At 42.8% G+C, this 14,163-nt stretch overlaps 1 protein-coding gene across 1 annotated transcript; it reads left to right on the plus strand.

Moving 5' to 3' along the window:
• Positions 1–951: 951 nt before the first annotated feature.
• LOC133905840 (ATP-citrate synthase alpha chain protein 3) lies at positions 952–10,214 on the plus strand. The gene is made up of 11 exons (XM_062347614.1): positions 952–1,164; positions 7,629–7,805; positions 7,907–8,149; positions 8,271–8,322; positions 8,410–8,524; positions 8,665–8,746; positions 8,876–8,971; positions 9,159–9,260; positions 9,352–9,468; positions 9,596–9,712; positions 9,839–10,214. The coding sequence occupies exons 1-11, from the start codon at positions 1,066–1,068 to the stop codon at positions 9,908–9,910; spliced, it is 1,272 nt and encodes a 423-aa protein (XP_062203598.1). The 5' UTR covers positions 952–1,065; the 3' UTR covers positions 9,911–10,214.
• The last annotated feature ends 3,949 nt before the right edge of the window (positions 10,215–14,163 follow it).

The raw sequence follows: 14,163 nt of genomic DNA on the forward strand, positions 1-14,163 counted from the left end.
CACTCTAATTTGTGAACCAACTAGAGAAAACAAATAGATCTGCTTTCTAAAGACATTTTCCTTTGCTACTCAAAAGTTCATTCTCCGCTACCATGATCCACTAAATACCCATGTCAACTCTCATGAATTGGTCATCAGTAACGGATCTATGGCCATCCTCTTTTTCATTTCTTCTCTCTCTTTTATGTTAATTTTTTTTACCAAGCTAATCGAACATATATTTAGTTTAGGGTTCGTTTTGGTGAAACATGTTTACCGAATTCGAGTCCTAAGCTCGGTACGGGTGTTCGTATTTTTTAAATTAAAGTTAAAAAAATAGTACATGCACACATGTATGTTTGTACTATATAAGATTATCTCTTATATATATGAGTGTGTGAGTCCGTTATACTCTCGGGAAAAAAATGTGCGAAGCCCATGAACAGACGATGTGTATATGTCTCCTTGTTCTTTCCGTCCCAACAACATCGACAAGTGTATGTTTGTACTTGTGACTTGTATGCTGCTGTGTGCTGATGTCACAGCAACAACCCAACAAGATTCCATCTAACCGCAACCAAACTAGATGGGCCTCAAGCCCACCCGTAAGTGATGCACGAATAGGCCCGCTATAGATTTTTTTATTTTATTTTTTAATTAATATTTTAAAAACAGTACGTGGAATATTAATTTTGTAGAAGTTAACCTTTTTTATTACATTAAAATACAAGACGTGAGTCACAACTTAGTTATGCCAGTATGTATGATGTGATTAATGTGGCCACACTAGCATTTTGTTTTGTACATGACTTTTTTTTTCACGCCGAAGTACCTAATGTGTGATGTGATAAAAGAGATTAGTTTCTGAAAATTCAGTTTCTTATGTGATCTTTTTAAAATATTAATTTAAGAGCTAAAATAAAAAATTTCATCCAGCTACCGCCGTCTACCAAGCCTCCACATATATATACATACCCTCCTCCGGCCTCGCACCGCGCACCCGGATCCCGAACACAGGTCGTCACCTACCTGCTGCTCATCCTCCCCTTCGAGTTCCAGAGGCTTCTAGAAGCTCTGACGGAAGCCATGGCACGGAAGAAGATCCGGGAGTACGACTCCAAGCGCCTCCTCCGGGAGCACCTCAAGCGCCTCGCCGGCATCGACCTCCAGATCCTCTCCGCGCAGGTCGTCCCCTGTTCCCCCTCTCTCTCTCTCTCCACCCACGCTGCTGCTTTCTCGAATCGGTTCGTGATCTGGTTTGGGGGGGGGGGGGTACCGGGAGGGTCGGCGGGGTGGATCACGGCGGTGCGGCGCCCCGATCCTGCGGTGCGGTGGGCGGTTGGGGATTGGATTCAGCTTGGGGGCCGCGCGGCGAGCGTGGCTCGTGTGGTTCTAGGGTGAGGCGTGGGTTTGGGGCGTGTTCGGTGGGGATTTGGACTGGGAGAGGCTAGCTCTGCGGATTCTGCTCGCTGGGGCAGCTGAATTTGAGGAGCTGCTGGTGTTCTTTTTTTTACAGTGCGACCCATCCGCACGATCTTCATTGAAGGTCTTAGAGCGGAACCTCCACCAGGGCTCAACTTCACCGTGGAGTCGAGCCCCCTACGCTCCATGCGTGCCCGCGAGGAAGCCGGGAAAAACCCGAGCTGGCGCATACCCGTGCGAGCACCTGCGCTCGAACATGAGCTAGCTCGGGAGCGATGCTCCGTCCTTGCCAACCGAACTGTCACTCGGATGCCGCTGCTGCTGGTGTTCTAGGCTTAGGATTGTTGGGTGAGGCTGTGAAGAGGATGCAGCTCTACGCTGGGAGTGTTTGGAATGGTACCAAGCTTAGTTGGCAGTGCCATGTTTTGGGTGTAGGAAGATCTCTGTTTGGAAACGTTCGCTCCTGTAAGAGCCAAAATGCTCGATTGTATATTGATGTTGACAGTGCACTCGGTACAAGAATTTATAATACAATGCTCATGTGAGCCATGCAAGATAAGAACGAATACACCAAGAGAATCGGTCACTAGAAGACTATGCAGTGGCGCAGCGCAATGTGTGCAGTCAAGCCTTATCACTTCAGGTTGGAGATAATGCTTGCAGCGGAAGAAGCAGTGAGGATAGCCTTGGTGTGTCAAGCAGAAGCGGTCTTCCAACACCCCCCCCCCAGCCAGTATGCGGCAAGACGTGCAGGCTGCTTCTGAATTCATCAAACAAAGCTCGAGGAAGTCCCTTTGTAAAAATGTCTGAAAATTGTGATGTAGAAGGCACGTGTAGGACTTGGACATGCCCAAGTGACACACGTTCACGAACAAAAAGTAAATTGATCTTTATGTGTTTGGTTCATTGGTGTTGAACGGGGTTAGACGACATGTACATCGCGCTTACATTATCGCAAAACATAACAGTAGATTGTTGAGGTAAGTAATTGAGTTCTTAGAGAAGCTGTCGGACCCAACAACAATCTGCAACGGTGTTTGCCACCCCTCTATACTCGACCTCAGCATTGGACCGTGATATAATGAGTTGACATTTTGAAGACCAAGAAACCAAATTATCACCGAGAAAACACAATATCCGGAAGTGGAACGACGTGTGTCAGGACAACCCGCCCAATCAGAGTTTGAGTAAGCGGTAAGATCTTTATTGGATGATCAGTACAACTGAAGACCAAAATGAGATGTACCACGAATATAACGAAGTATGCCCTTAAAAAGATGAAAGTGAGCCTCATGAGGGTCATGCATAAATAGACACACCTGCTGAACCGAGTAGCTGATATCCGACCGGGTCAAAGTGAGATATTGAAGAGCTATGGCTAGACTTCTATAGGTGGTGGGATCGGCAACTGGTTTGCCATCTTGAGCAGATAGCTTACAAGAAGTGTCTATTGGTGTGGAGCAAGGATTACAATTGTCCATGTTAGCACGGGCTAAAAGATCCAAGGCATATTATTGTTGGGATAGAAAGAGGCCAGCAGCATTACGTTGGACATTGATACCAAGGAAGTGCTGAAGAGGACCGAGGTCACTCATGGCGAACTCAACACGTAGCCGTGAGATGATATGGGAGAGAAAGAAGCTAGAATTTGCTGTCTTTGTAAATGAATAAGGAGGAGTTTGCTCTAGATGGTTTGAAATTCATGGAGGTAAGGAAATGAGTGAACCGAAGGAACTAAGTCCTTGGAGCTTGCTTGAGACCATATAAAGACTTGCTGAGCTTACAAAACATGAGAGGGAAATGAAGGATGGATAAATCCAGAAGGTTGTGATGCATAAACCGTCTCAGAGAGATGACCGTGGCGAAAGGCATTCTTGACATCTAATTGATGGATGGGCCAACCAAGAGATGTAGAAATGCTAAGAACAATTCGAATGGTAGCTGGCTTAGTTACTAGACTGAAGGTGTCAGTGTAGTCGATGCCGAATTGTTGAGTAAACCCTCGCACAACCCATCATGCTTTGTATCGGACTAGGGGTCCATCAGGATTGGTTTTGCGGTGAAAGATGCACTTGTCGGTCACTATGTTAACTCCTGCAGGAGGGGGAACAAGACTCCAAGTGTTATTGGCCATGAGTGCATCATATTCTTCAACCATGGCGTGAAACCAATTTGGATCTTTGAGGGCAAACTGATAATTGGAGGGGATAGGGGAGATAGAGGTTGTGGTCATGAGATTGAAAATTTTCTTTGGGACAAAGATGCCAGAACGTGCGCGGGTTTGCATACCGTGTGTTGGTGCCAGGGCAGAAATGGTGTTAGACGTAGAGACAGACCCGGAGCAAGGAGTGCAGGTCGCTGGAGAGGTATGTGCAGCTGGTGACCTGGGAGAACGAACTGAGGATGAGTCGGGTGCAAAATGGCCCGAAAGTGGAGTGTGTTGGTTGGTGGGAGATGCGCCAGAGGATCCGGATGGTAGATTGGGCCGGGTTGGTTGCAGACGTACTGTCACCAAATCCAAAGAAGTTGCGGCGGGATTCAATTTGGTGCTGTGGTGTTATGGAAGAGAAGAAGGGTTAGCTGTAGCAAAAGGAAATGTAAATTCGTCGAACACAACGTGTCTAGAGACAAGGATGCGGCGAGTGGACAAACTGAGGCATCGGTAGCCTTTATGCTCCAGAGGATACCCAAGGAAGATACATGCGGTAGACCTCGGTGCAAGTTTATGAGGAGAGGTAGCAGTGAGGTTAGGATAACAAAGACATCCAAACACTCTAAGGTGATCATATTTAGGGGGTTCAGTATAGAGGAGTTGATATGGTGTGGTGAATTGTAGGGTTTTACAAGGCCTTCGGTTTAGTAAATAGGTAGAAGTGTGAAGTGCTTCCACCCAGAATTTGGAAGTGAGATGAGCATGAAATAATAAGGTGCGGAGAATGTCATTTGTAGTGCGAATAGCTCGTTCGGCTTTGCCATTTTGCGGTGAGGTATGAGGGCAGGAAAACCGGAATGTGATGCCTTTGGAAATCATAAAATTGCGAAGATTGTTGTTATCAAACTCCCGGCCATTATCACATTGGATGCACTAAACAGAACGATGAAACTAGCTGAGAATAAGCATGTAGAACATTTGGAGAGTGGATGTAACATCAGACTTATTGCGCAATGGGTAAGTCCATGTATAGTGAGTAAAATCATCAAGAATAACAATGTAATACTTAAAACCAGTAAAACTAGCAATCGGTGATGTCGAGAGATCGCAATGAATATGTTGGAAAGGAAATGAAGACTTATAATTGGAATTAGCAAAGGGTTGCTGCACGTGACGACCAAGTTGACAAGCATCATAGACAAGCTTGTTCACATGATTATTTGAACTGGGAATTGAAAAGATTGAACTCAAACTAGGTAAAGTATGCCGGCCAGGATGCCCCAAACATTGACGACAGAGGTGAGTTGAAGTAGTGGTTACAGGGAAGGCATGAGGCGTCTGTATCCTTGCCGCATTGCTTATTGGATAAAGAGCACTAGAGCTATTGCACCTCATGAGAACCACCTCGATGGAGAGATCCTTCACAGAGAAGCCATGTGGGCCAAACTCGATAGAGCAGTTATTATCACGAGTGAATTGGCGAACAGAGATTAGATTGGTAACAAGAGTAGGCGTGTGAAGAACATTGTGTAAGAAAAAACTAGTGGAAGGAGTGGATAACATGGTGGAACCAGTGCCAAGAACGGGAAGGTGCGCACCATTACCAACTGTGACCTGAGAGGAAGATAGAGGCTACTGAGAATAGGATGAGAGTGTACCATTGTCAGTAGACATGTGGGAGCTCGCACCCGTGTCCATGTGCCACTCGCTGCTGGTGGAGGGCTGCCCAAGAGACATGGACTGCAGGGCATGGATCAGGCCTTGGATGTCCCAAGATGGAGCGCCGGAGCCAGCTGAAGTCGTAGTAGATTGGTGAAGCGCGGAGAAGGCCTGGTTGTTGATGTCGCCGGTGGAGGGACGAGGGCCGAGGACTCCAGAGCCTATAGATCCAGTCTAGGGAGCGCGCCATGGAGATGAGCGCTGCTGACTCGACGTAGAAGGGGCATCATTATTGTCAAGCGGACCTTGGTAGTTGTTCTGCCGACCATTGCGGTCGCGGCCACGGTTGCGATTGCGGCCGCGATTGCGCTCGGAGTAGTGGTGATAGCGGTCACCTTGGTCATGTCGTGAGTTGGAGGAACTGTCGCCGGAGGCACCGGAGTGACCCGTGGAAAGAGCGGTGTCCACAGAGGGCTTGTTGCCGGCAGACTGAGATGACTCTTCCATCGTGAGAATATCCCGTGCTTGCATGAACATGGGAAAGGAGGGTAGGGCTGGCAACATCTGACGGAGAATGATGAACTTTGAGTTGAGGCCGCAGATGAGCTGATGCACCATGGTGTGCTTGGAGACATGCTGATCCAGTTTGCCAGTGCGGTGACGAGTGTTTGGAGTCGGTGGCAATAGGCGGAGACAGATAGCTCGCCCTGAGACAGATTGTGGAACTCGGCCTCCAGATGCACCGCGCGGCTCGGCTTGTTTCCAGTGAAGATCGCATCGAGGTGCTGCCACACGCCGAAGGCCGTGATATTTTGCTTCATGACGAGGTTGAGGAGCTCATCAGAAATGGTGGCATACAGCCACATGAGGACTGTCAGATTTTCTTTGACCCATTCAGGGTCATCATGGTGAGGCTCCTGATCAAGAACATGACAGCGTAGAGAGAAACGACAAGAACAACAAGGAAGAGGTTTTTCCATTTGGAGTAGTTGTTGGCTGATATATCAAGATTGAAGGTGATCAGGTATTTGATATTGAGGCTCTGGATGGCATGAGAGACTGGAATGGCATCCGGAGAGGGTGGGGCTGCGATGGGGATAGCAGGAGGAGGAGTGGACATAGTGGAGGAGGACGCCATGACGGAGGCAGTGCCGTCACCCATGATGGAGAGGTCTCAAGGAAGGCTAGCTGATACCATGTAAGAGCCAAAATGCTCGATTGTATATTGATGTTGACAGTGCACTTGGTGCATGAATTTATAATACAATGCTCATGTGAGCCATGCAAGATAAGAACGAATACACCAAGAGAATCGGTCACTAGAAGGCCATGCAGTGGCGCAGCGCAATGTGTGCAGTCAAGCCTTATCACTTCAGGTTGGAGATAATGCTTGCAGCAGAAGAAGCGGTGAGGATAGCCTTGGCGTGTCCAGCAGAAGCGGTCTTCCAACAGCTCCACAGCTATCTGATGCGAGTGTCGTGATTGTTGCAGTTGGAAATCGGTGAGGAATCTGCTGTGAAATCGGAGGGAAATGTAGTTCTGTTGGGTAACTAGGAATTTGAGACAATAATTTTTGTATGGTTATGGAAATATTATATTCTTTATGGTAGTCATGCAATGTGCTGCATGACTTGTTGCTTGTTTGCTGTAATCTGCAGTAGAATTTATGTTCTCTAGGTATTCACTTATTATGTTTGGGATGATCAATTCGATGGGCCAACATTGTTTTGGTTGGATGTGTCATGTATTGCTCAAGGTGTAGTTATCCAAGACAAGTGTCACCTGTCTATAGATCTGTTTATCACTTGGTCCATCATGATGCTGGTATATATCAATCTAGGATATGTTTTATTATCCAGATCTGCTTTTTATTCAGTGTATGATTGGCTCCTTAAGAATTCATTGTTAGTAGGTGAATTGGCTGGGAATGTTCATTCCTTTTCCTTTTTTTCAGGAAATGTTTGAGTCATAATAGTTAGTATAAATGGTTACTCCTTTGACCACAATGGATTTGTAAGGCGTAGTGCTGCGATGATCTGAAGTCTCAACCCTTCATTAGAATCTGAAATATTTAAGAAACATTATCTATTTTTGGTTACAGGAATTTTGCTCTGATAAAGTTTGTTCATGTTAAACCTCAGTACTTCATATAGGAAAGGCTAAAATGTCGTCTTAGTTTCCAATCACCAGATAGGAACAACTGATTATATGCTTTCTATTTGGAAGGTGTGCTTGCTGAGTGTTTTACATTAGCTGGGATTATTGGTTGTAAAACTCATCTTCAATCTAATCACTCTTGAGTGGAATGCTTCAAGTTCTGATGTTCTATAGTAGTCCCTTTTTTTCAATAGCATCCTTGTGTTTGATTTATTCCTCAATATTAATTTGACTCAATTTTCAGCATGTTTATTTGTAGGTCACACAATCAACAGATTTCACTGAGCTTGTGAACCAGGAGCCATGGCTCTCATCTATGAAGTTGGTCGTGAAACCTGACATGCTGTTTGGTAAACGTGGGAAGAGCGGACTTGTGGCCCTCAACCTAGATCTCGCCCAAGTTCGCCAATTTGTCAAGGAGCGGTTGGGAGTTGAGGTAATGTCAGAACTCAGAACTAACATCTTGCCATGCTTTTCCAGCACAAGCTTAATTATTAAAGCTATTTATAATCTATATGGGTGTGCTCGTGTATCCAGGTCGAGATGGGTGGCTGCAAAGCTCCAATTACAACCTTCATAGTTGAGCCGTTTGTGCCCCATGATCAAGAGTACTACCTTTCAATTGTATCAGAAAGGCTTGGCTGTACCATTAGTTTCTCAGAGTGTGGAGGTATTGAGATTGAGGAGAACTGGGACAAGGTTAAGACGATCTCTCTTCCCACAGAGAAGCAAATGACACCTGATGCATGTGCTCCGTTGATTGCCACCCTGCCGTTGGAGGTAAGCTCTAACAGTAGTGCTTCCTTTCTTATCATTCCTTTTATATTTGTTCTTCATAAGTTTCTCAAGCTCTAGAATAACCATCCTGTGTTGCCATTCATGAATTGTGTCTGAATTTCAGGTCCGCGCAAAAATAGGTGATTTCATTAGAGGGGTATTTTCTGTTTTCCAAGGTACCTCACTCTTCCTTTTCAAAGGCAGACAATTCAAATTGTTGCTTTTCAATGACATCATATTATTCTTATTGGCTCTTTGGGCAGACTTGGATTTCTCATTTCTTGAGATGAACCCATTCACCTTGGTAAACGGTGAACCGTATCCTCTGGATATGAGAGGAGAACTGGATGACACAGCCGCTTTCAAGAACTTCAAGAAGTATGATTCAGTCTTTTTTATCTCTCTTTCAGATTCCAATTACCTCCTTCATACTGGTCATACTTTCTTTTTCTTACGTGAAGTGTAGAGGATATTCTACCCTGTATCCAATCATACTGACCATTGTTTTCAATATACAGCTGGGGTAACATTGAGTTCCCTCTACCTTTCGGAAGAGTGCTCAGCCCCTCAGAAAGCTTTATCCACGAACTGGATGAGAAGGTATGTTCATGTAAAACTTCATACCTAATATTTCTTCCTTCCCTCCTCCCTGCCTGAAGTCTGTTATCTGTGAATCATTACTGCATGCTCCAACGTATTCATGCAATGTACCATTTCTTATTCTTTCAGACAAGTGCATCTCTGAAGTTCACAGTATTGAACCCAAAAGGGCGCATTTGGACAATGGTTGCAGGTGGTGGCGCTAGTGTCATATATGCTGACACGGTAAGCCTGAAGTTCTTCCAGATCCTCCTTCAAGTTAGACATTGAAGTTTTTCATATCATCTTCTGCTAACTTTGAATTTATCACAGAATGAATTTCTGAAAGAACTACTATTATAACCAACTAATGATAAAATGGGCCATCTGAGGTGTATGATGAAATAATGCCATAGTTCCTCTTGTGTACCAGGTCGGAGATTTGGGATATGCTTCGGAGCTAGGAAATTATGCAGAGTACAGTGGAGCTCCCAATGAGGAGGAGGTTCTGCAATATGCTAGAGTGGTTCTGGATGTAAGAGCAGTAGAAGAACCTGTTAGCTCACTGTTTTGTTCATTAGCTTTATGACTTTATCTGTCATGAATAATGTTTTGAATCTGTGTAGTGTGCTACCACGGATCCTGATGGCCGTAAACGAGCCCTTCTGATCGGAGGAGGTATAGCAAACTTCACTGATGTTGCTGCTACATTTAGTGGCATCATTCGGGCTTTAAGAGAGAAGGTAAACTGGATAACACATTTGGATTGCTGTTCCCCAACATTTAAAATATTCCCCAACATTTATGTTCCCCAACATTTAAAATATTCATTGATCTTATCTGTTATTTTTCTTCCAAATCTGCTTCCAGGAATCCAAATTAAAGGCCGCAAGGATGAACATTTATGTTCGGAGAGGTGGTCCAAACTACCAAACTGGACTTGCTAAAATGCGCGCCCTAGGTGCGGAACTTGGTGTTCCAATTGAGGTATTATCTCTTATGCTTCTTCTGCACAAATGCCATGCCTGCCATTTCCTTGATGTGAAAGGACATCAAAGGACCAGCTCCATCCCCACAGCAGATGGCCTGATTATGCTCAACAACGCATTGCAGGTATATGGGCCAGAGGCGACAATGACTGGAATCTGCAAACAAGCCATTGATTGCATCATGACCGAAGCATAAATCTCGCAGTGGAGTCAAGCTGTTTGCCGCTGCGTCCGTTTTGTTTCAGACATGTAATATGGGAATTGTTGGAGTGAAACAGAGCGCGGTCATTGTTGTGAGTAAACTACCGTTGTACCAATTGCATAATAATATGGATCTTTTTTTTGTTGAAGGAAACACGCCCATTAAGGGCACTTCATTCAAACACAAGAAATTTTACAAAGTTTAGCCCAAAGAGGCCATGTACAAAGAGCACTTGTTAAAGGACAACCATTCTGATGGTTGATATTAGAACATGAAACAACTTGGTTGCTATTTCTAACATGTATAGCACTCCTAGCTAAAGCATCAGCAATGTAATTGTCATTCCTAGGAATGTGCAGGAACTTCATAGTGATGGAAGATCTATTGTCAACAATCTCTTTGATTATTTGCCTAATTCTCCAATCTTGAATAGAATCATTAATATTACTAAGGCTGGAGATTAAGCTCTTGTTATCCATCAAGAAATCACATTCTTTAAGTTGCAGTTTATCAACAACCCAGAATCCAAGAGCAAGACTTAGTGCCTCAGCCATTAATGGGGACTCTGCTTTTTCTGTTTTAGCTTGAATATGCAAAGCCCATGGAGAACAGACACCCTGCTGAGTGATGAAGACTCCAAGCCCTGCATCTTCCCCTGCAATAAAAGAGGCATCCGACCTGCAACAGACACAAGAACTTGGCAAAAATTGTAGATCCAGCTGGTCTACTTTTGAGGGTTGCAAACTATGCCCATCTGAAAATTGTTCAACCTCAAAAGCTTCATATTGGGCCATTTGAGCAGCTTTTGCCTGGAAAATAGTAGTGTACAGAAACATCTTTTTTCTGAAATCTATGAGAGTTTCTAGTCTTCCATATGAACCAGAGGATCTAACAGAATAGATCAAAGTCTTTTGGGTCTTGAAGGCAAGATAAAATATTAGAAATCATAACCGGGCAAGAACCAGAGAGGTTATCTGTCTTTATCGCAAAAGGCGAAGCAAACCAAACCGCTCTTGCAAAGGGGCAATGAAAAAAGATGTGTTCCTCATTTTCTGTCTGCAAACAACGAGTGCAATAAGGAGGGATATCTTTTATTCTTCTGTGAACTCGTTGAGCACTAGCAATATTTCTGGTCATGAGCCTCCATATGAACATTTGAACCCTTGGAAGAATTTTGTTATTCTTCCAATTTAGATTGATAATATAGTTGGCTTGATTAGATCTATTCAACTTACGTACCATTTTCTCAATATTTTCTTGATGAAGAAACTTGTAAGCACTTTAAGCTGTCCAAACACCTCTCCTATTTGGCTTCCAAATCAACAAGTCTTGACCATCAGTCTGTGATAAAGGTACCTGCATAATTTGATCAACAAAATCTGAAACAAAAATAGATGAAAGGAGAGGTTGATTCCATCTCCTAGGATTAGTTAACCACAACTCATTGACTTTAACAGGAAGATTAAAACTTAAAGCCTCATCTTTTATATACTCATGGATAGTTTCCCAGTTTGGACACCAAGGCTGATTCCAGATTGATATATTACCATCAAAAAGTTGCAAATGGATAGCCTTTATTAAGATATTCCTTACCTTTAGAATAGAATCCCAGGTCCAAGATCTTGAACCATAAATGCCTGCCTTCCAATACGAGGAATTGGAAAAATACTTATCTTTTAAGATTCTTGCCCAAAGAGCATCAGGATTAGTAAGCATTCTCCAGGCTAAACCAGTTATAAGAGCTATATTTAAGGTAGAAAGATCTCTAAAACCAAGCCCACCTGCACCTTTAGGAATGCAGAACTCATCCCAAGCTGTCAAACAGAGAGGTTTCTTATTATGATCAGGATTATTTCCTCTCCACCAAAAATGTCTAATAATAGAAGTAAGCTCATCTGTTAAGGATTTGGGAAGGAGAACATGAGACATATAGTAAATAGGAATAGAAGAAAAAACAGATTTAATAAGCGTTGAGCGACCAGCATGAGATATCGTATCTGCCTTCCAATCACTAAATTTAGATTTGAATTTATTCCTTAGGAAAGCATAAACCTTAGATCTGGGAATGTGAGCTGTAAAAAGAGGGTGCCCAAGGTGAGTGTTGTTATGATGCATCTCTGTGATCTGAAAAAGACTTTTGATGTTTTCCTGCATGTCACAAGGTGTGTTAGCACTAAAAAGGATAGAGGATTTATTCCAATTCGGAGTTTGACCTGATTCTGCACAAAAGGCTTCTAAAATATTTTTAATGGAATGAGCTTCATGCAAGTTAGCCTGACCACAAATAATGACATCATCCGCAAACAACAGAGAGTGAATAGGAGGCGCATCAGGGGCAAGACTAACTCCACGAATTCTATTATGCAAAACCGCATCTTGTAACCTGCAAGTCAATTCATTAATAGCAGCTATGAAAAGATAAGGAGAAAGAGGGCAGCCTGGACGAATACCTCTGGAACTTTTAAAAGAGCCATAGGATTGGCCATTAATAACCACAGAAAAGATAGGCCATTCAAAACACGCTGCAACTAACTTTATAAAATGATCATTGAAACCAAGACGTCGCAAGGCCATTTTGATAAAACTCCACTCTAACCTGTCAAAGGCTTTAGCCAAATCTAATTTAAGCATAAAAGCATTAGAAACCCATTTCTTTTGCTGAAAGGAGTGAATTATCTCATGGGCTATGATGATGTTCTCTGAGATTCTGCGCCCCTTAACAAAAGCATACTGAGAATTATTAATACAAGTGGGAAGGTAAGGTTGCATTTTTAGCGCCAAAGATTTGGCTATAATCTTATAAATAACATTACAAAGACTAATAGGTCTATAGTCCAAAGGGGTAGAGCAGACATGCTTTTTAGGAATAAGCACTATATTAGTCTTTTTAATACTTTCTGGTAAACATTTATTCACATAAAAGGATCTTACCATGTTGTATAAGTCATCTCCTATCCAACTCCAGGTTGCCCTGTAAAAAGTAACATTAAACCCATCAGGCCCAGGAGCAGCATTACCTCTCATACTTCTTATAATGTTCAGAATTTCTTCTTTACTAGGTGCTTTTGTAAGAGATTCATCCTGAATTCCTCCTTCCAAAGAGTTATTTTGAGTGTCAATGCTTCCCTGCAAAGAAGAGGAAAAGAGATCTACAAAATAGTTAATAAAACAGTCAGCTATGTCCTCATTTTTGTTCACAGTCTGCCCATCTGAATTGATAATTGAACTGATCCTGTTCTTCCTTCTTCTCTTGATGACATCCTTATGGAAGAAAGATGTATTCCTATCGCCTTGAGTGATCCACCATTTCTTACATCTCTGCCTGTAATATTCCGAAATCTTATTTTGAATGTTAGCATGCTTCCTGAACATGGCATCTTCCAAAGCATGATTTTGGTGAGAAGGAGGGAGAGCTTGAATGTTAGCAATATAAGATTCAACCTGATTAAGCTGATTTCTAAGAGAGTTTTTATTCTTTTTAGCCCAAATAATAAGATTATGGCCTAACTGCTTAATTCTTTTATGGAAAGATAAATGCGCAAATCTATTCCAAGTATCCTTACTTACCTTCTGGAAGTCTTCTTCAAAAAGCCACCAATTCTCAAAATTAAAACGTCTCTTTCTCCTTGGCTTACTGGAAATAGGGATAGCTAAAATAGGGGCATGATCACCATAGATGAGAGGGAGATGGTAAACATTAGTATTAGGAAAAATGTTGCACCATTCAACATTAGCAAGGCATCTATCTAACCTTTGATAGGTAGGATTAGAAGAGAATCTCTTGTTAGTCCAAGTGTAGGCAGGACCATTATAACCTAAATCTATGAGACCACAATTATTAATAAGATTCCTAAAAGAAGAAATACGATTATAATTAGGTAACGCAGAACTAAACTTTTCATTAGCATCAAGGAGTTCATTGAGATCTCCCATACAGAAAAGGGGACTGTTGTCAGCATTCACAAAATCCACCACATCAGCCCAAATATCATTAGTTCTTACATGATAGGGATCACCATAAATACAAATAAGCCTAAACCTAGCACTGATCTGACTAAAGCTAACATTAGCTAAGATGTAGTTTGGGCTAGAGCTGACAACTTCTACTTCAAAATCATCTTTCCACAAAAGCCAAAGACCACCAGAAGTACCTTCAGCGGGAACAATGAAACTGTCATGAACTGAAAAATTATTTATAAGATCATTAGAGGAAAACTTATTAGTTTTAGTCTCTGAGATAAAGATTA

This window comes from Phragmites australis, chromosome 23 (genome assembly GCF_958298935.1).
Source record: "Phragmites australis chromosome 23, lpPhrAust1.1, whole genome shotgun sequence".
Lineage (NCBI taxonomy): Eukaryota > Viridiplantae > Streptophyta > Magnoliopsida > Poales > Poaceae > Phragmites > Phragmites australis.